Here is a 21,572-nt window from a genome sequence, read left to right on the forward strand (position 1 = left end):
ACGAAGAGAGTAAGGCACATTGATAAGCTATTCAAAAGTCAGGAACATAACAACTGAGCACAGACTTATACTTGGATGATAACCCCTCCTGTGCACTTTCTTATAGTAATCACTGGTTACCAAACCTGTTTTCCCTTCCTTAGAAAAGGCATCTACTGGGATGACAGTGCCCACTGCTGGCTGAAAGTAGTTCAATTAGTATAGTCACAGAGTTGAACCTGGACTCTCTTTTAACTAGACCATCGAGGGTGGCACCAAGGTTCCCCAGTGTCACTGAACAAGAACAAGCTGCAAAACTGTTTTTGCAGCACCACTTAAAACATACATGAGTGAGTGGTTCAATTAAACTAATATCATTTAAAAAGCAATAAAAGGTAATGCTGCCAATTAAATTAGAATGTCATTACTGGTACTTATGAGGTACTTTTGGCCCTGCAGTACCCATTGATTCCAAAGACAAGAATTGAACCTCGACCTTCTTGGTTGCTGTGTTTCTGTATCAGATCAAAAAGATCTAATGTTAATCGCTCATCCATCAACAGAGCAGTACAGACAGTTACAGAGAACTTCTGTTTGGTGCTAGGTTTATCACAAACCTGATTGGAATCCTATTACTCTCTTACTGTAAACTGTGCTGTACCTATGCTTCTATCTTGCTATATGCAGCTGTCGTGCTTACCTCATGACCTATTCAGTTTATGCACTACCCAATACTACACCTAATATCTCTGACCTGATCCTTCCATGTTCTTTTATGAATACATTGGAATCCCCATGCTCATGGTCTCAAGGTTTTGCTCACTCTTCCCTATTGTTGCTTTCCAATCACTGCCATTCACTTATGTGCATGTTGTGTCACTTCCACTGCTGTTGCCCTCCAATTCCTTATTCAAACATGCATGGTGAGAGTGTGGTGCTGGAAAAGCATAGTAGGTAGGGTAGCATCCAACGAACAGGAGAATGGATATTTCGGGCATAAGTCCTTTATCAGGATGATGCTTCCTGATGAAGGGCTTATGCCTAAAATGTCGATTCTCCTGCTCTTCAGATGCTGCCAGACCTGCTCTGCTTTTCCAACACCACACTCTTGAACCAAAAGAGAAAATGCTGGAAAATCTCAGCAGGTCTGGCAGCATCTGTAAAGGGAGAAAAGCTTTGACAAAGAGTCGGTTAGACTCGAAACGTCAGCTCTTTTCTCTCCTTACAGGTGCCAGACCTGCTGAGATTTTCCAGCATTTTCTCTTTTGGTTGCAGATTCCAGCATCCACAGTAATTTGCTTTTAACCACACCCTTGACTCTGATCTCCAGTATCTGCAGTCTCCACTTTCTCCTCAAACATACACATGCATTGCCAGCCACTGTGATCCTCCAAACTCTGTCACTCACTATCATTCATTCAAATCCTGTCCTCCAATCTCTGTACTCATTCGTGCTAATGCATTGCTGCTGTTCACATTATGGTTGGCTCCAATCCAAGCCCACATCATTATGCATTAAGACCATAAGACAGAAGCAGACCATTTAAGCACATTCGAGTCTGCTCCGTCATTCAATGAGATCATGGTTGATTTAATAATTCTTAACTCTACTCTCCTGTCTTTTCCTATAGTCCTTGACTTCTTTTACTGATTAAAATATCTATCTGACTCTTGAATATACTTAATAACCCAGCCTCTGCAGTAAAGAGATGTACAGGTTCATTATCTTCTGAGAACAGAAATTCTTCCTCATCTTTGTCTTAAATATGCAACCCCTTATTCTGAGATTATGCCCTCTGGTCCAAAAGGCTCCATTGCTGCACTCAACATTTTTGCTCACCTACTCTTGCCATGCACACATCTCCATGTCTGGTGCTCACATTATTGTTGCCTTCCAGTTCCTGTCATAGGAATGCCTCATGCATTGATGCTCACATTATTGCTACCCTCTAAAACCCTGTCAGACATACATCTCCATGCACTGCTGCCCACAATGTTGTGGCCCTCGAACCCTTATCTCCTGGGCATTGCAGCCCCTCCAATCCATGCCATGCGCAAATCCCCTCTCGCGAGGCTGCCCCGCAACCTCTGATGTGCCCTCGCGACTTTGCAAAGATCTCTTCCGATCACCCCCTCAGTCCGCGAGACCGCTGCTCCGTTGGCTGCGGGGCAGTGCGAAAGTAGGTCGCGCGCGCGCGCACCGCCCAGCCGCGGATGAGGCCGCCGCGGGGGTCCGGTGTTGCGGCTGGCCGGAGCGTCGCTCGCTCGCCCCCCCCCCTCACCCCCACCGCCCCAGCGCGCGTGCGTGCGTGCACAGGCGCGGCAGGAAAAGAGTGCGCCGTGAGTGAAGGCGGAGGCTCCGGGAGCTGCAGCCCCAGAGAGCCGGAGCCAGGGCTAGGGGACAGGGGAGGGGGGGGAAAAGAAAAGGCTTCTGGCATGAGCGAGGAAACCGTGGATTAAATGGCGACTTTTCACGGGAGAACTTGTTGGGGGACAGCGCTGGTGGTTTTGCTGCTTCCTATTTCGGGTGAGTTTTTTTAAAAATTTGTTTTTGATTTTTGTTTTCGTTGTTGGATTGAGGAGGAGCTTTGATGTCCGGAGTGGCGAGTGTCCGTTAACCCACCTCATCTCCCCCCCCCACCCCTACACACACCAACCGCCACCTTTCCTCCGGCCCATTGAGGCTGATGTCCTCCTTCCTCTGGCTTCAGTTCGAATCCGGAGTGGGGGGGATTTCGGGCTAGGTGGGGGATTGGAGTGAAGGGGTAGTGGTTTGTTTTGTTTAGTGGGTGTGAAATGTGTTTTTATTTGGTGGGGAGGGGGTGTGTGTTGGTGAGAAGATGTGGGCAGGCAGAGAGGGACTCCATCTCTGTCTGTGTGTGTGTGTGTGTGCGCAGCCACTCACTTCATGGCCGGCAGTGTCCGCACTCAGCCCCTGGCTTTTGTGTTGACCACCTTCCATGAGCTTCACCTCCTGTAATCTCGATGATTAATCCTCTCAAACACACTATTTAAGAAAAAGTTGCCTCTCGCTACAGCACGGTCCTCCGCTGCAACAGGGTATCGGTTCCTGCTCCCACGTGCATTTATTTATTTCGGTTTTTTTCCTTCGATAAGTCACTTTTTTTTTAAAGAGGCTCACTCTTCTCTCGGTCCCTCCTTCCTCCACAACAGTGTGGGGTCCGTGGCCACGCTAGCTCCTGTTCCCCCAGACTTTTTTTTTTCAATTTTTGACCAGTTATGGTATTTCGGACTTTTTTTTTAAAAAAAGTGTATTTTTATAATATGTAAATCGGTTGATACCAGCCGTGAAGTGACTTGATGCGCAGCACTCAACATTTGTAAACATTGACTTTAATTGTGCTGATACCAAATATCAATTCGATGAATATGTTGCTACTGGAAAATGAGCAATTTTCGTTTTGGTTTTTGGAAGAAGTGGCCCGGCGTCTTAATGATATCTGCCCCCCCCCCCCCCGCCCCCTTTCTAGCGAGGGAAAAAAAGCCAAGGCAAAGTTGTTCTCTCTTTCTATGAGTGTTGGTGTGATCCCCTGCCGAGTTACATTGTCCCTAAACGGAAGGATTCATTTGCATCCCAGAACCTGAACTGATTAATTCAAGTCGGGTTTTGTTTTGAGGGGGAGGGAGAGCAGAGCAGAGCAGACTCTCTGCAGATTCTGTGTCTGTATTGACGGAAAGGATTGATCAATTGATCGGAGTTCTTCTCGATCACGTACTGCAGATTCTCTCGGCACCTCTAACCGATCCCCTCTGTTGTCACCATAATACTGACAAATATACGGCAAATTAAAAATACGTTATTTCTCTGAGATTTTTTTTCCCTGGGACCACTAGACATGCACATCGATTTTCACGCATTGAAGTTCGACTTCAATTTTAATCTTTTTAAAAAAAAATCTAGATTTTCAGTCGTACCATGAAAGCTGCTAAAAACCGAAGAATTTGATGTGAATGAATTGTTTTGCCGGGTCATAGGCACATTACTCAACGAGTCAACATACTTGAGTTGATTGTCAGACTGAAGAAATATTTGAAATCCTTGTCAAATCACCAACATTTAGGATGATGCTATTTCTGATTTTCCTCTTTTTAATGTCTTTTGGCTATCCTCGCGGAATGTATGTTGGTCAAGTGGGTTACATATGATAGGCAGGTACAACACTAGAACTAGTCAGTTCTCTACACGTGGTTTGCCAAGGTTTTAGACCAGAAGTGAAGGCTCAAAGTGGGGAGGGGGGAGAACGGCGGTCAGAGCTTATTGATACACAGGGACAGCCTGTTGCTAATGATTTCTCGTAAAATCAGACTTTTACGACTTCGCCTGTTCAGGCTCCTTTTTGACAAGCTTGTAAAATTAGCAAACATCTTGTGCGAAGTCCGCCCTGTATAGCAACCGGTTGCAACTTCAGATTGGAGCAAGTCTTTCTATCGACCCAGTGTTTAGAATCAAAATAATAACACTCTCTTTTACAAGAGTGCTCTTCTTTTAATTCGGATCTTAATTGAGTTTTCTGCTCCATATAAAAGCCCAATAAAACGTTACCACCATTGTAATGCACCCCTGCAGTGATTTTAACACCCACATTTCGGTGTACCTCGATTTGTTTGAATTGATTAGTGCTCGGGTTAGTTTTACACTCTTTGTAACGTTTGAAGGTTTAGAAATTCAGCACAAGGTGCTATCCAGCACTTGTAGTATTTCTCGTTGCGCAGAAAGGCGCTGTAGATCTGACAGTTTTCCACGTATTTTCGTGCATGTTTGAGAAGTATTTTTCACTCCTCCGCTCTAATTAGAGATAGTCACAGAAATTTGTATTCTCAAATATGACGTCTTAATTTTTGGTTAAGCTTAACCTTTGAACCCGAGTGCTTCTTTGGATCTGTGTGGTGTTTGATGCCACAGAACGATGTCGCAGTATTATAAACGTTATTTACAGAGACTGTTAGTAGGATAACTGTTCATGTTTTGGTAGGGTAAATGTATCTATTAAATCATCAAATTAATAATTCACTTCCTATTTTGGGGGGCATTACAAGAGAAACCCTGAAGACCCCTTCCACTTATAATATGAAGAGTTTGTAATTTTGATTTAATTAATGGAGCAAATGACATTTTTGTCAGTATCATAGTCACGAGCGAGACAACTAACAAGTGAACTTTAGTGGTATGAGCTTTGGGATTCCATTTAGTTAAAGTGGGGTTACAAGTTTTTTTCCCCTGATTATAATAAAATGATTACCTGGGTGGAGCTAATTGTCTTTGGTTGCCATTTATAATGGATAAGACTCAAAATCTTGCTTTAGAATTTGAGTCTCCGGCCCAGAGATTGTTTAAGGATGATCTAGTGGTTCTTGAATTCAGAATAATGATCCGTCTTAAATAGAAGCTTTCACCCTAAGAATTAGTAAGAAATTGATGTGAGACATTATGAAACATACATTTTACAATGTTTATTCACTTTATGATCATTGGAAGTCTTGAATTTATTTTGACTCCAGTCAGATTGTTGTGAAAGCTCAATTTCTAAGATTTGACTTCAATAATCATGCACCATTTCACACAATGGTTCTTAACAACTTGCTTTGCTTTAATTGTCTTGAAGGTACCATGTCCCTGGATCATAATTTTATTACTGGATTGAGAAGAAATTGTTTATCAAACATTATATTTTATAATAGTATGAAAACTTGAGGTCTTGAGTTTGGAATGAGTTGTGTTGTTTTCCAGGTGTTTGGTGCTTCTCTGAGCTTTTCTTCACCAGGGAGCCCCAGGATGTCATTGCGTTGCGGAAAGACCCTGTGGTTCTCGATTGCCAGGCTCGTGGAGAGCTCCCAATAACCATTGTGTGGATGAAAAACAGCCAGAAATTAGTTGATAATGAGCGGATATACATCTTATCAAATGGATCTCTTTACATCACGGAGGTTGAACATCGTAAAGGAGAGCGATCGGATGAAGGCTACTATGAATGTTTGGCTCAAAACAAATATGGGGCCATTTTGAGTCAGAAATCTCATCTCTCAGTGGCCAGTAAGTATTGCACATTTAATCTGACAGCATTTATTTTGGGGAAAATCTGTATTTAGCAAATGTAGTTCAGATCAGTAGGATTCTAGGCTCTTCAGTCATGTGAAACGGTATGATGTTTTTGAAGTTTGTTAACGAAGAACCTGATTGTGAAATGTGGAGAAGGATGGTATGGATGATAGTGTTCAAGGGGGTGAGGAGATGGTTTTTAAGTCTTAATAGAGGGACCGTTGAGAGTGCAGGTCTTGAGAGGGAATCTCCTGATATGGTGTGCAGGCTCTCCTCAACCCTCACTAGAATCCTGCTGGATTTTCCCCAATGCTCTGCACTCTGCAAATATGTTTTGCATTTGGGATGCGGGGAAGCCAGCTGAGGCCTCACCTGCTCCCCACTTAAAACTAAGGTGAGGGCAGTAGGAAGACCACACAGCATATGTGTGCGTACCTCTGTCTTTCTGTCCCACCTCTGTGTGTGTGCGTACACCTCTCTGTCCTCCTCCTCGTCTCTGGGTGTTGGTCTCTCTCAAATTTCTTTGTTCATACCTTTTGGAACACAGAATTGTGGGGAGAAGTTTCTGAGATCTGATATTTATCTTATAGAAATTGGCTATTCCAATTTCTGCTGTTTACTATTTCTCGTGAGCAGTAAATGATATTTTGCTCATTCCTTGAGAAATGAGGGATCTAAAAATTACTGCATTTTAATGTTATCCAAAAATTTGCTAATTCTACCTTTCATGTTGATACCACTGAGTTTACTTGCTCACTTTCAAAGCAGTTTTTCACTTGATTCACTGATATTTCATGTCAAAATCAGATATTGAAATTGCATTATTAGATCCTTATGTTTCTTTGTTATACTGAAAGATGTGTATTTAATTCTACGAAAAGACCCAAAATGTTAATTTGTTTCAGACTGTGATGAAGTACTTTGATCTATTGTAACAAGATTACATTCATTGTTTCCAGTCATGTGATGTTGTCCACCAGTATTCAGTGATACTTGTGTGGCAGTGCTGACCACAGACTTGGTTTTCTCCAAATTGTTGGGGGATACAAGCAGAGAGATGTTGTGCAAAGACTTCCAAAGTTGTGTAACTGCCTTTTTCAGTACAACTTAACTGTGTAGACTGTCTTTAGTCATATGATCTTATTTCTGGTGCGTATGTATTGCACCTTGGTAAAAATCATAATTAAAAATTTTTATTCCTTTTGAAACTTTGCACAATGTTTTAACTCCTGTTATTTCACTGGGATTTGAAAATAATTCATCTTTTGCTGGTATGGGTTAATTGTGTTTTAATATAATTGTAACTAGCTATGATCACCCGAGTTTAAAGGTAATGTTTGTTATTGTTTTTATATTGACTATCAAACTTTCAGTATTAGTGCTTAAATTACATAAAATTTAATCCTTGGTCTAGCAACGTTAGCAGTTCTCATTGAGGGTTCCAACCAAGGTGTTCAGTAATGCTAATGGAAAGTGAAGAAATGATTGTGTTGGTTCTCCCTCCTGAATGTAATTTGTTAGCCTCTTAGTTGAAGATTGACCACTTCACTGAGATGTTGCAGGTTTGTTGGCACCTATGGACTACTACCTGAGCATTATCAACTTCAAGTGAGTATTAGAGGGAAAATAAACTAACATTGTGTTGATCATAATCTTGTAGGGTACTGTTAATCTTTCAAAGAACTTAGATTGCATTGGTTCGGCCAGAGTTTCAGCAGGCTTTGTAATTTAGAAATTTGCATTATTTCACAATTTTTTTTGTTCGATGAAAAATCCATTCCATTACATATTGATGTACAGTCTCTTTAATCCATATTTCCAAGGAAGCTGTTAAAGTATTATCTGTAAGTTTGCAGTTGCATACAAAACACTTGTAAAGCAAGCAGTGAAATTTACTTTTTAGTTGGAGAAATAAGATTCATTCTGAACCAGAGCTGATAGTAAGGTGCAGGAGCTTTCTTTCTAAAGTGTATTTTGTAAGTATTGGCTAGAGAGGTTGTCCTGTTATCTCACATGTAACTTATGGTATAATATTTAAAAGTCTTAATCTATTCAAGAATTGTTAGACCTGACCACACTGGGAGGTGTCACTGATTCCAAAGTTAGAAACTAAAAGCTGATACTTGTGCCATGGTCGAGAAATTGATTATTCATGTGCAAATTAAGAATTCTTTGGGTTAAAAGGTTAGAGGCTATGCAGGATGAGGTTTAGCCCTGTGATAAAGAGCAGATGACCCTTATTCATTGTCCATAGCTTTCATGTTGTTTCTCCACAAAGTTTGTGATTGCCAGGAATTGTTCTTGAGGAATGCAAGGAATCGTATGCCTTGCCTTTAGTGTTACTGTGGAGCCTTATCACATAAGGACATCACAGCAGGTCTTTAGGGACAGTTTCTAACTCTGAAACCCTCAAGGCTCTGTTTTCTGCCATTCATCCGTGCATTAAGGAATTTAGCTAATTTTACTTTCTTGGAATTGCTTAAAGTAACTTCTTGAGCACCAATGATTAAGGAAATTAAGATATCAAGAAAACGCTATACATTTAATAGATTTTTTTTTCTGTCTTTTAACTAGGAGACAATAGGAAGTTCTTTTCACTGCTGCTGTGTTCGTTGTGGGGCACCCTGCTGGGGAAAATGTAAACTAAACAATTGAAAAGCCCATATGGGTTGCTTCAGGTCTGAGTAAGATCAGAAGTGAAGAGTACTTTGCTACTGATAAGTAATATGTTCAGGACAAAGGACTTTTTTTTTCCCTTTTTTTTTAAAAGTAAGCCTGATTGTGATTTAAGAGGAAACTAGCATGTTTTCAACAAACTGATAAAATTACTTTAGAATATATTAATCAATTTGCAAGCTCTGACTGTACCTACAGTACACAACAAATATGTGTACTTCTGGGGAAGGAAGGATGTCTTGCCTTTGTAGAACAAGAACTGGAAATTGTGGAGTTTAAGTTTGCCCAACACTGAGAGTGTGATTTTCAAAGGAATATATTTAGATAAATATCAATACAATTTTGGTGTAGCTAGAAACTTAAGTTATATTTTGTATTTGATCATCTAAGGCTTCACCTTCTCTTTCAGTCTCTGTTTAATTCAGTGTTTCTTTTTGTGATAGGATTGTTATTCCTGTTGAGATGACCTTTCTCCTTTTTAAATTTTGTGAAGATGGGCGTTTGAAATTTTGTCCAACATTTTAAAGTTATTTCACAAAAGAAATTATTATTGTGTATGCTACTTTGAACTGCTTTGTGCATTTTGCCTTGTCTCAGTTTGGATACCATTTTGGATGCATGAGCACCTTTGAATCCTGTGTGTATGGACATTGCCATGTAAATCAGTAAATGCACCTACTTTGAATTAATCATAATACTGTTCTGACAAGAATAAGCTTGTTGGCAAAATTTTTTTTTGCCTAATGATCTCCAAATAGGAATTTACTATTCAGACATTTTAATTATCTTTCATTACATTGCAGTCATCATTGAATTCTTTAACATCTGTTGTTATGTATTGCTGTTATTTAGTCATGTTATGGTTTAGTAATCTGGCATATTCAAACTGACTAGGTTATAAAGATCTGTGGGTTTTTAACAGGTTAGCTTTATCTTTGTGCTGGAGGTTCTATCCAGAAGCCCATGAAATTTGCACATACCTGAGAAATGGCTGTGGACGAAGTGGGTGATGGTGAAGGGACTGTATCTCCTGAACATGTTGCCACCTTTTTTTTGTTGTTTAGTATCCTGCCAAAAGTTCCCTGTGTTACTAAGTGCCTAAATTGTAGTGTTTTATTGCAAGGCAACTTGCTGAAGCGTAGGATAGTTCTGGTCCAGCAATTGTTTTACACTCTAATACTTCAACGGGCTGGTGAAAAGAATTCATTCTAGTCCCATTGTCTGTTCTGATTATCCTAAATAAAAGGGATCTTTTCTCTTTTGCTTCTGTTTGTGCAGGGATTCTAAGATCTCCATAATTTAGCAGCTGGACCTATTGATTATGTTCAGGACAATCAAGGTGATGATTAAAGAGAAATGAGGAAAAGAAACCTCGTAATATGAATTGAAATACGTTGCTGTAAGATTGAGGGGATACTGTTTGAAGTAACACTCAGTACTTGACCAGGAATAGAAAAGCGATTGTGAAATATAAAAAAATTGAAATGTTTGAATGGCAGCTTAAATCTGATTCCAAATTGCTCAGCGTCTAGAGTGTGTAAGAAGGGAATTTTTGACACTCCGTTATTGTAACATAGGATAAAGAAAACAGTTGCTTAGTCTCTAGTGTGTAGAAGGGATTCTTAATACAGAAGCATTCAACTCTGGATAATCCAGGATTCCCCCTGAAGGAGCTGCTTATGCAGCACATCCTAATGGTCTTTTGTTTCAACTGCATGTACGTTGTGGACTATAATTTCATGTATTCAAATGACCTTGTACCATGTTGTGAAAGACATCTTTTCTAAAATAGGAACCAAAAATGCTGGGGCAACTTGGCAGTTTTGGCAACATCCATAGCTTTTTTTTAAAGCTTTTTCTAAAAGCCCTGCTCAAAGGGGTTAAGAACTACATAACAAAGATGTGTTCAAAATCACAATCTTTTTCAGGGTTTTTGTACTTTTCTGTATTTTTTTTAAGAGGCTTGAAATATGTAGCACCTTTTTATCTGAGGATGTCCCAAAATACTTTGCAGCAAAGTATACTCTTGAAGTGTAATTACTGTTATAATATATGACATCCAGCAGCCAATTTCACACAGTAAGCTCCCACAAACAGCAATGTGATAATAACCAGATAATCTGTCTCTGATTAGTATTGACCAGGACACCACCAAAAGCGCTCTACTTCTCTTTGCAAAACAGTTTTGTGTGAGAAGCAAGATGTTAGCTTTAATGGTTCATCTGAAAGGAAGCACTTCTGACCGTGTAGGAGAAAGTGAGCACTGCAGATGCTGGAGATTGGAGTCGAGAGTTTGGTGCTGAAAAAGCACAGCAGGTCAGGCAGCATCTGAGGAGCAGGAGAATTGACGTTTCATGCATAAGCCCTTTATCAGGAATTGCTTATACCCAAAACATCGATTCTCCTGCTGCTCGGATGCAGCCTGACCTGCTGTCCTTTTCCAGCACCCCACACTCGACCTCTGATAGCGTATCATGCCTGCAGTACTGCAATACAATGTCTTTTGTGTGTGTGCGTTTAAACTATGAGTCAAAAGGTGTGTATTGTCAACTGATGCAAAAATCTGACCATATTTAGCATGTAAGTGGGTTCCTCGGCTGTTAGAATATTTGTCACTTAGAGATTCTGTCATTAGATGTAGCTCCGATCAGGAATTAGGCTGATCGTTTTTATTTCTGTCCCAGTCCAATCTCTGTTTAGGGTCCCTGGCAAAGTTTTATGTCCCGATTTGGTTCAGAAGAAAGTTTGAGAAAGCAAAGATGATGGAATCCAGGAACTTGAAATTGACTGTGCATTCATATTTTTAATATGAAAATTGGACCAAGAGTAAACCATTTCAGCCAGTTAAGTATGCTGTGCCATTTAACATGATCACGGTTGATGAAGTATTCAGTGCCTTTTACCCACATTATCTGCATAACCCTTTATGCTATTGGTGATCAAAAGTTTATCACTCTCTCTGTTTTAAACATGCTCAGAGACTGAACTACCGTAGCTTTCAAAAGTCGGGAATTGCAAAGATTCATCACCTTCTGAACAAAAGAAAATCTTGGTCTTTAAAGGACATTCCCCAAATTTTTAAATTGTAACGCCTGGTTCTTTACTGCCCAAACAGGGGAAATATCTTGCATGTATCTATGCTGTCTATCCCTTTCATTTTTTTGCAGGTTTGAATGAGATCGCATATCATTCTTTGAAATTCAAGAGAATAATCTGCACAATCTCTCTTCATAGGACAGTTCTGCCATCCTGGGAACAAATCTGGTGAACCTTTCCCTTTAGTAGTAATAGCTATCCTGAAATGAGATAAAAGCTGCCTACGGTGCTTTGGGTCTGGTTTAGCCTAGCTTCTATATACTTGAAGCAAAGCTTCTCTGCTTCTTTACTCAAATCTTCTTGCATTAAAGGCTAACATTCTATTAGCATTCCTAACAACTTTCTGAACTTTCATATTAACCTTCAGTGACATATTGACAAGGGCACTCTGACCTGTTGTGCACCTACATTTTACAACCTCTTGCCATTTCAGATAAACTCTACATATCTATTTGTCAGGAACCCTATTCTTCTTACCAGTGTGGACAATCTCACATTCGTGCATGTTATATTCCATCTGCCACATTCTTGCCCACTCACTGAGCCTGTCCAAAACTTCCTGAAGCCATTTCTGCACAAGACCCATTCCTGCTTAGCTTTTGTATGATCTGCAAATTTTGAAATATTACATTTGGTTCCCACATCCAAATCATTGACACACATTGTGAATAGCTGACTCAAGTACTGATCCTTGCAGTATCCTACTAGTCCCAGCCTGCTAATGTGTTGGTGACCCGTTTTATTCTGACTTTTCTATCTGCTAGACAATCCTTATTCTGTTGTACAGTATCTCTACCCTGTTGTGCTTTAATTTTGCTGACCAAAGTTAGCATATATGGATTAAGCATGATGTCTGTCCAGCTTCAGATTTGCATGTGAAATGGTTTTGGGGTAGTTTAGACACAGCACTTCAGAGGCTAGTGTGCAATCATAAAACTCTTAGTTTTGAAGCAACTGGATGTAAAATTGGTGTTTATGTTCAGGGCGACCCTATGGATGGTGGAAAGTGGCACTTTTTTGATCCTGCTGAGAGTTTCTCAGCATTGATCACAGTACAGTATATAGGTTGAGGCAAATGTATTTGGCATTGTTTATTTTGGGCACAAACCCCAATTTTTAAAAGGTTAGATTGCTATCTATCAATTTTCAAAGTGAGTCAAGTTGTTTGTTAATTTCATAAAAGAAACCTTTTTATTCTTTAAAAGAATAGGAGATTTTAAGATTGCAGTAATGTCTAATATAAGTGATCTGAAAGAGAAATTAGCTGGGCATCTAAGGGAAGTAAACTTGCAGGGCCGTAGGAGTACAGCAACCCTGCATTATAGAAAAATGGTGCTTTCGAAACAGCGCTTATTGTGTTGTAGCCAACACAGTTTGAATGTTTACACTTTAGAAACACTGTCCCCAATTCATCAAATGCGTTACAGCGAATTTGCATTAATGAAAACGTGCGTTACAGCAGAATGACCTGTAGGACTGACTGGATTTCAGTAGTGAGTAAAGTGAGCATAACGTCAGTTAGCCACATAGCTTCCTATGTTGTTTTGACTTTTAATGTGAATTTGCTTAGATTGTATTTTCATGTGGCACAGTTTGGGGCTTGTCTTATGATATCACAGCATATTTGAGATCTCCATCTGATTGTTTTACCAAGAAATGGAGAACAACTTTCACCTTCTTCTTGTCTTTTAATCATCCAATTCCTGTCTTAATGGAAAATCCACTGGATAAAAATAAAATGAAAAGAACTTGCAATTTGTTTTGTTTCAGATTTCTGGAAAAGCTCAGCAGGCCTAGTAGCATCTGTGTTCTGAAGAAGGGTCACTGGACCTGAAACATTAAGTCTGATTTCTCTTGGCAGATGCTGCCAGCCTTGCTAAGATCTTCCAGCAGTTTGTTTTTCGGAATGAAGAATCGTCCGTTTCAATCAAGTTGAGTAAGAAGCAATACAAATGACTTCCAGTAAAAGGTTAACAATTCAAAATGTTAACTCCGTTTCTATCTGCACACATGCTACTAAGACCTCCAGATATTTCCATCATTTTCTGTCCATTCTGGTTGATATAAAGTTTCAGTTGGGAGTGAAAAAATCGGTAATAAACGTGTTCTAGTTCATTCAATTCTGTGCCTTTATCTCATTTAAAGTGTCATATTTTTAATCTTTGATTTGGAGTTGAATTCAATAATTTATTGGTCTATTCGGTATGATTTGTTCCAGTCATTTAAACTGTAGTGTTGTGTAATGATGGTTGTTTTGAATGAAATATTTGAAACAAGCTGAATAATTTCAATTCGATACAAAGCAGTGAAGGCATTGGTTTCTTTGTAAACCAGTCCAAAATAAAAGTTAGTAAACAAATTGCTTTCTATATGTGATGGTTCTATAGTTCAAGCCAGCTGTGTGTGTATGTACTGCAAACCAAATTAGCAGCTGCTGTGTAAATGGGATATTAGATTAAACGTGAAGACGAGTCGGTAGCACCTGCTTGTTGTAATAGCAAATCTGATTCCCTTTAGGACAATTGGGTGCTTAATGGAAGATACAAAAGTTTCCCCTTCCTGTTGGTGGTGGGGGGGGGGAGAAAGAACATGAAAACTCACCAAAAGAACATGTTTCTTTCCTCGTTCTTTCTCCTGGTTTTTGCTCCTTTTAAATGATTAGTGTTTGGAATATGCTGTCTATGTGAAATGTTTAGAAAGATGGATTTTGTGGAATTATAGACAATTGGTATTATTGGGCCAGATTTCTTTAACGTTTACACCAATTTGTTTCTCTTTTTCATCTTAAGTAGCTATGGCTGCATCGTTGCAATGTTTAACCTGCTTTTCTTGTGGTCCATAAATTGTATCTGTCAGGATTTGAAAGGTGGGCACCTGGACAGAATCTGCACTGCAGCCTGAGAGAATACCTCCATTTCGGCACTAGCTTTTTATTTTGCCTCTTTAAATTAACAATATTACTTTACCTTTACTTCACCAGCATTATACTAATTTTCCCTTTTCTTTGATTAGAATTTGAATTGAAGTCGCTCCATCATTTCTCATTGGACCTCATGCCATCAAAGGCGACCTTCAATATATTGAATGTGAACCCATGTTAAAAAGATAAAAAGCAGGAGGACACCTACGTTACAATTCTATCTCTGTCATTGCCACTGTTCTGCCCCCTCACCCCCCCTCCGATGTTGATCAGTTTAGAACAAGCTCTTTTTGGATTCTTGGTAAATGATACTGAGATTACTTGGCTTGGTCAGCTGTTTCAGTATTGAAACCCAAAGTAGTGTTGTTTCTGCTGAACTCCACACTTGACTGGTGAGGAGGAGGAGGTATGTTTAGCAGGCCTTATACAGGGTCAAGGTTTACTTTTTTCCAACTTAACATTGAGGAGCTTCCCCTTTTTCCCTTTTTATCAATGATGGGTTCCTCTGTGCCCTCAGTTGTTTTATCTTTGAAGAATTATGTTCTTTATAGTCACTTATAGTCACTTAATGTGGAAATAGTATCAGTGACATTTTCAAAACTGGACTATGATACAACTTTAAAGACTGTTTCATACATTGGTTTGACTCTTCTTGTGCGCCTCCCCCCTTGCCAAAACACTACCACCTCTCCAAGGTCTTCACTTTGTCAATGCAAGCACAACAAAGTACACTGCCTGAAGGGAGATTAATGTTGGTGACTCAAGGCAGTGTCATTTATAAATTACTTCTTTTGCAAGCTTTTAAATAAATCTTTTTAAAAGAACTAATAATTGAGCAACACATCCACAAAGCTCCCAGGAAATGCCTGAAATAGTTTTGGGAAGCATTATGGTGAGGTAGTCTTAGCTATTTGAAGGAGAAGCATGGTTAATTGAATCTGCTTGTATATAATATTTTCAAAGTGGTTAAAAAGATACATTATTCTAGCTTAATTGAGTTTTGTATTTTAATGGAATAATACTAAATCCGGTGAAGAATGGGGTCTTGAGCATCATGAAGTTGTGATATGGCAGCTGGTATAATTTCAATCTTAAGTCATACTCTGCAGAAAACCTCACTTATGGATGAATAGTGTGTCTGAACACTGTTATTTGCAGTTGCATTAAATTATTTGGATTTTCTTTTGCTCACCTGACAGTTTTATGGTAGCACTGTTATGGTAGCCAAAGACTAAAGAGAGGAAAAGGTGCACCATGGCCCCAGAAGTGAAATTTTGGGTGTCCGGTTTGGATATGTCTTTTTAAAATCACCTGATTGGTTGTGACACTTGCTGTGATACTGTTACTGAAAGAATGGCTACTTGGCCAATGTATAAGGAGGCTTCTGGTACCTATACAAATGTGCTGCTCCGCATGTCGATCTGAAAGGACAGCAAAAGGGAAGACTGAAAACTCATCTGGAGAATGGTTTTATGTTGAAGTCCAGCTTACACTAAATAGTGAGACGACATATGGGACCTTTCACCTCCTGGGACTTGAATTTGCATCTCCCCTAGACTAATGGGATGAAAGTCTCCAGTCTTGACCAAAAATGGTCAGTCAAATGAGTTTGGGCAGTGTGAACTCTGCTTCTAGAGGTGCAAGCTTGTAACTGCCCAGTTGATTCTTGTGTGACTGAAGATTTACTGCTGAATTTACCCTAGGGGCTAAGAAGATGGGTAGAATAGGAAATGAAAATTTAACGGATGCTGTAAATATAGTCTAGTTAGGTTGTGTTAGGAAGTTTAACTTGCATCTAAACCCACTGTATAATTTGGGAGTCCTTTAATGAATCTGCATCAAAAAATAAAAAAACTCAATTTTCATTAATAACATAATGTTCTGTTGGTGTTGGACTAGTAGATAGCCCACTAAACTTATAAGTTAGTAAAAATGGTAATGCCAAATCACATTTGATATCATCTCATTACTTTTTTGTTACATTAGCCTGGATTTAGTTATACTGTGTGAAAATGTGCATTCACTTTGAGTTTTCTATTTCTAGTCTGACTAATTAATATTTATAAACATTATCAACTCACAGCTTGGTTGATCTTTGCAATGAATTATGTAGATGAATTTCTCAACTTTTCTCCCTTTGTTGATTTTCTAAAACAATTTTAAGAGAAAGCAATTGGATGCATTTTATTATGAGGTTTGCCATATGATGTATTTCTTACTGCAGTTTTTGAATGCGTAGCAAATGTTGCCAGCAGGGTAACTAAGAAATACAATTTAGTAGCCTGGCTATCAGGTTGCTGTGAATTTCAAACACTGATGGGGTTATTGACATTTAATCAGTATAACCTTTTGGCCTCGTCAGGAAAAATGGCTTCCGTTTAGGATGCTGACATTTTGGCAAAAATGTGAGATTTCAGAAAATCTTTACGAGGAATATTCATTGATGGTGAAGCTTATTTTCTTAACTGGCATTTATGGTTACATCTTTTTTAGAGCAGCAAAACATTGGCTTAACGGAGAATTTGAGTTACTGTACCCATTTTTAATTTGTAGTTTTCGCACAAAGCCCTTTCCATTGTTGGCCTAATAAGTGTAACATAGCCCCAAGGCTATAACTTGTGTTATCACTGCTCCACTTCAATAGCAGTCATTGAGTTTATCTACACAATGACAGGCATTCATCATTTTATGTATAAAGCTTGTGTATGTCATTCAGCCATGGGCAAAAACTGGAAACGTCAAGCTTTGTTAAATCAGTCATTGGCCTTTAGAGCTGCTTTTTTTTTTGGATGTCATCTTCCTGCATTTTGGAATCTGGCTACTAATGAATTCCTATAAAGTTATTAATTAAGTGGCAACCTCTTTGTTTGGAGCCAAACATACAAAGCATTAAAATACTTCAAAATACTGATTATAGGTCATGTTGAGCATGTTTGAATGAGAGTGGGAGGAAACTGGGCTAATAAAAGTTATACTTCTAGATTAGATTAGATTAGATTACTTTACAGTGTGGAAACAGGCCCTTCGGCCCAACAAGTCCACACCGCCCCGCCGAAGCGCAAACCACCCACACCCCTACCCCTACATTTACCCCCCACCTAACACTATGGGCAATTTAGCATGGCCAATTCACCTGACCTGCACATCTTTGGCCTGTGGGAGGAAACCGGAGCACCCGGAGGAAACCCACGCAGACACGGGGAGAATGTGCAAACTCCACACAGTCAGTCGCCTGAGGTGGGAATTGAACCCGGATCTCTGGCGCTGCGAGGCAGCAGTGCTAACCACTTAACAGTGAGTTACAATGAAACTTTGAGTGTCTCCATTATCTGAAATCAAGTGACTCTCTGATCTTAATATGCTAGCTGCACTTCTTGTGGACTACCTAAATTTAAAGTGCTAGTGTTACAAAATGCATCTTCTAAATTTTATTGATCGCAAGTATCAACAATATACTAGATATACTTAGGTTCGGTAGCACCTATAGAGAGAAAAAAGTTTTTTTTTTTAACAATTAACTATATATAATATTAAGCTAGAAATGTGAATCAAGTGATGGGAATACTTCTGACTAAATGATATAAATGCTTCTGCTTTGGCGGCACAGAATCTAGTCTCAAGTTTTCTACCTATCAATCTTGAAGATTCAAAACGAGTCCCATGGGCTCTGTCTGTCCTCTGCTGTCTCTCCCTGTGGGCATTTCTTGCGTATGAGCTGATAGGCTGTTTTCAGTTGTGACAGTTCGTGATTCTGTTCCCATTCTTGTGCAAAAACTGTGTGCAATTTTATCACTAGACAGCAATCCGTATGGGTGGCTTCTGGTACAACTGCTCTCCCTCACCCATTGCTGTCAGAAGTGCTGAATTTCTGGGTCACTAAGCTCAATTCTACATATGTGGAAGCTTTTTGGGAAGAAAAATTGCATTTGAGACCATCTACTGCATCATTGTGTGATCTCTCCTATGATGTGAAAAGTAATTTCACTTACAATTTATTTTGAAAAAAGTGGCAGCATCATTTTGTTTTTCTTGAGGGGTTTGTTATTTATATGTTTGTGGAAGAGCTGTCTGAGGATGTTAACACATGAGCTGGAAAATATGCAGTGTGTTTTAAGCAAGGCATACTGGACAGCGGAAATTGAGAGTTTTAGTTTTCTAAAGACCATAGTTACTGTAATTGATCTAGCTATTAAAGCTAATTGTAGACTAAATCTTGTAAATTTATCCTTCTTGTACCGCAGCAGTGTTATACTGTTCCTTTGGTCTATAGATATGTCTCTACACCATAATGAATGTGAGGAAAAAAAATCGAAGTGGGTAAAATCTAGTGTATGAGAGCAAAATTCTCAAAGATCAAAAATTATTTCATTTTTACATTGTGTTTTCAATAAAACAAAATGCCATTAGTTTGAATGGTACTACAATTTTTTTTTAAAAAAAGAAATGTTTTCTCTTGAACAAAAGAGCTCGAGGAAAGTTGGTTCCTGCCCCTGTGGCAAAGTATTGACATCTTAAAATGATGGCATGGCCAGCACAATAACCTGAAAACTTAGGAACTGCCACAGAGCCTTTTGCGGGGACTGCCCGATGACCTCTCGGTTCTGGGGCCAGGCTATTCATGGGAGAATTGGCTTTGTTATCTTTTGGCAGTGGTCAATGAACACTCGAGCAGGCTTTGCTAACTATCCTAGCAACAAACTATCAGCTCCATCTATCTCTTGATTTAATTTAGTTTATTCCACCCACACATTCGTTCCTTCGGTACTGTTTTTTCCAGAATGAATCAGTTTTTAAGAAACGCTCTCAAGCTAGAAAAGGGATGCTGTTTGATTTAGGTGGCTTTGTTGTTTTGTAAACAAATTTAAAAGTTTTAAAATTGTCAAAGAAGGCTATTAATGACTCGCTTAATCATAAGTCATTGGTATTTTGGTAGAATCTGTGATTGAGCAGGAGCAATTAACTAGCAAAAGATAAGTTCCCAATTTTCGCCTGGTCATACATGAGGACTATTCTTCTGTGCCTGTTTGCCAGTCTCTCATTTTCCTTCTTCACAGCATGCAGTAGGTTTATGGCGATTTGCATGTGAAGTGACAAAATGACCCTTTTGAGTCAGCTCAGATTTGTGGAAGATCAGGCTGCATTCCATTGCAGAATTAACTCAGTTGCAGTCAGGAAAATGCAATATCTTGAGCTTTTGCAGTGAGTGTGCTGGACTTTAGGTAGTGGTGTTCATAAAGCAGCGTGCTAAAAGTCAGCATACTGAGCTCTGTCCACTGTTGTTTGGTCATATCTATTTATAATGAAATGGAAAGGTGGAGTCAAAATACACTGTTTACCAAATCAACTGCTTGGAAGAAAGACTTCATGAAGAATTATCATTTGTGAACTGGAAACTGTGATATGAATACTTTTGACAAATTTGTATTGTCTCCTTTTTAAAAATGGTAAATAATTTCTGATAGAGTCACTGTTGAAAGCAATTTTTGTCTTTAACTAGGAAAGTTTAAAAAATATATATTTTGTTGTAGCATTCGTACAACAACTAATTTTCAAATCGTGAAGGGACCCCTCCTGTCTATAACAAAGTTTTTTTTTACTTTTTAACAAAGCAGAACAGTTGTAAGAAGGGTCACAGGATCCAAAATGCTAGCTCTGATGTCTCTGCACAGATGGGCCAGAGCAGTTGAGTTTTTCCTACAATTTCTGGTTTTGTTTCTGATTTCCAGCATCTGCAGTCCTTTTGGATTTTGTTTCCATCTTTTTAAACTCATTTACCAACTCCTCAAAAACATGATGAATAAAATGCCATTTGCTACACTGCTAACTCTATAAAGAAGGTGTAACTTTAAAGAATTGGTCTATACCGACTTTGTTAGTCTAAGCTCCAATTATTTGTGATGCATTATAGTTGCCCTCAACCAGGGATGGATGGGGTGGGGTATTCTTTTCCTGAAACTTTACCTGTTAGAAAGTGTAACCTGTCTAGTAATTCTCAGATTTATGAAAACCGACTCCAAATTAAATTATAAGATCTACATAAGATTTAAAACCATATATAATCTAGGAAGTGGTTGAGGTCAACAACAGGCTGAATTGCTAAAACTCTCATCAAACTGTTCAGTGATGTTTGCTTATTCAAATCTCCCCTGAAGAATAACCACATGAATGAAGTACTGAAGGACTATCTCTGCTCAAAAACAAACTCCAGCTACATACAGTTTATTCAGAAATGAGGAATATTGGCCAAGCCACTGCTTGCATCTTTTTCAACATGAACATTCGATTTAAATTTCCAAATGTAATGATCAAAACTTTGTGAAAGACCAGAATTGGGACTGAATTTCACTTGATTTTAATATAAATCTCAAAATTGTCAAGGCGCATCATCACAGATTGACCAGAAACTGATCCAAGTATTTCAATGTTCTGATTTGTAAAAAAATTTGGATCACTCTTAACATTCAGTTAGGTTGAATATATAACTTAGAAATTGCTTAAAGCTTGCTAGAGAACGTAAGTAAATTGTTAAGTTATTCTTTCAGTAGAAATATCTTTTGATTCTTGAAGCAACATTCTTAACAATCTTCTCTGGACATTGGTCAAGTGTGTGTGTGTGCATAAATATTAAAAATAGTCATTACATTTTCTTTAGAAGCTCATGTTGAATGATCACAGATGTGGTTTTGTGTAACATTGATGAAGTTGATGTTTTGCTTAGTGTTCAGACTAATGCTGATGTATTTTATTGATCTTTGCAGATGGTAGCTAAGCAAGTTGCTTTTTCCCCTTTTGTTAAGCCTGAATAAATCTCAATGGCAATGTGTGCTGCTTGGTCACTGGTTT

The 21,572-nt window shown here is 38.9% G+C and overlaps 1 protein-coding gene across 2 annotated transcripts in view; it reads left to right on the plus strand.

The window, feature by feature from the left end:
• The first annotated feature begins 2,372 nt into the window (after positions 1-2,372).
• LOC122541029 (protogenin-like) overlaps positions 2,373-21,572 on the plus strand; it is a 118,810-nt gene continuing 99,610 nt past the window's right edge. For both annotated transcript variants that reach the window (XM_043677488.1, XM_043677489.1), the window contains exons 1-2: positions 2,373-2,506; positions 5,729-6,031. In XM_043677488.1, the coding sequence (XP_043533423.1) occupies positions 2,440-2,506; positions 5,729-6,031 (370 nt within the window). In that variant the 5' untranslated portion in view covers positions 2,373-2,439. The remainder of the gene's footprint in view (positions 2,507-5,728; positions 6,032-21,572) is intronic.

Source organism: Chiloscyllium plagiosum, chromosome 36 (assembly GCF_004010195.1).
Source record: "Chiloscyllium plagiosum isolate BGI_BamShark_2017 chromosome 36, ASM401019v2, whole genome shotgun sequence".
Taxonomy (NCBI): Eukaryota; Metazoa; Chordata; class Chondrichthyes; order Orectolobiformes; family Hemiscylliidae; genus Chiloscyllium; species Chiloscyllium plagiosum.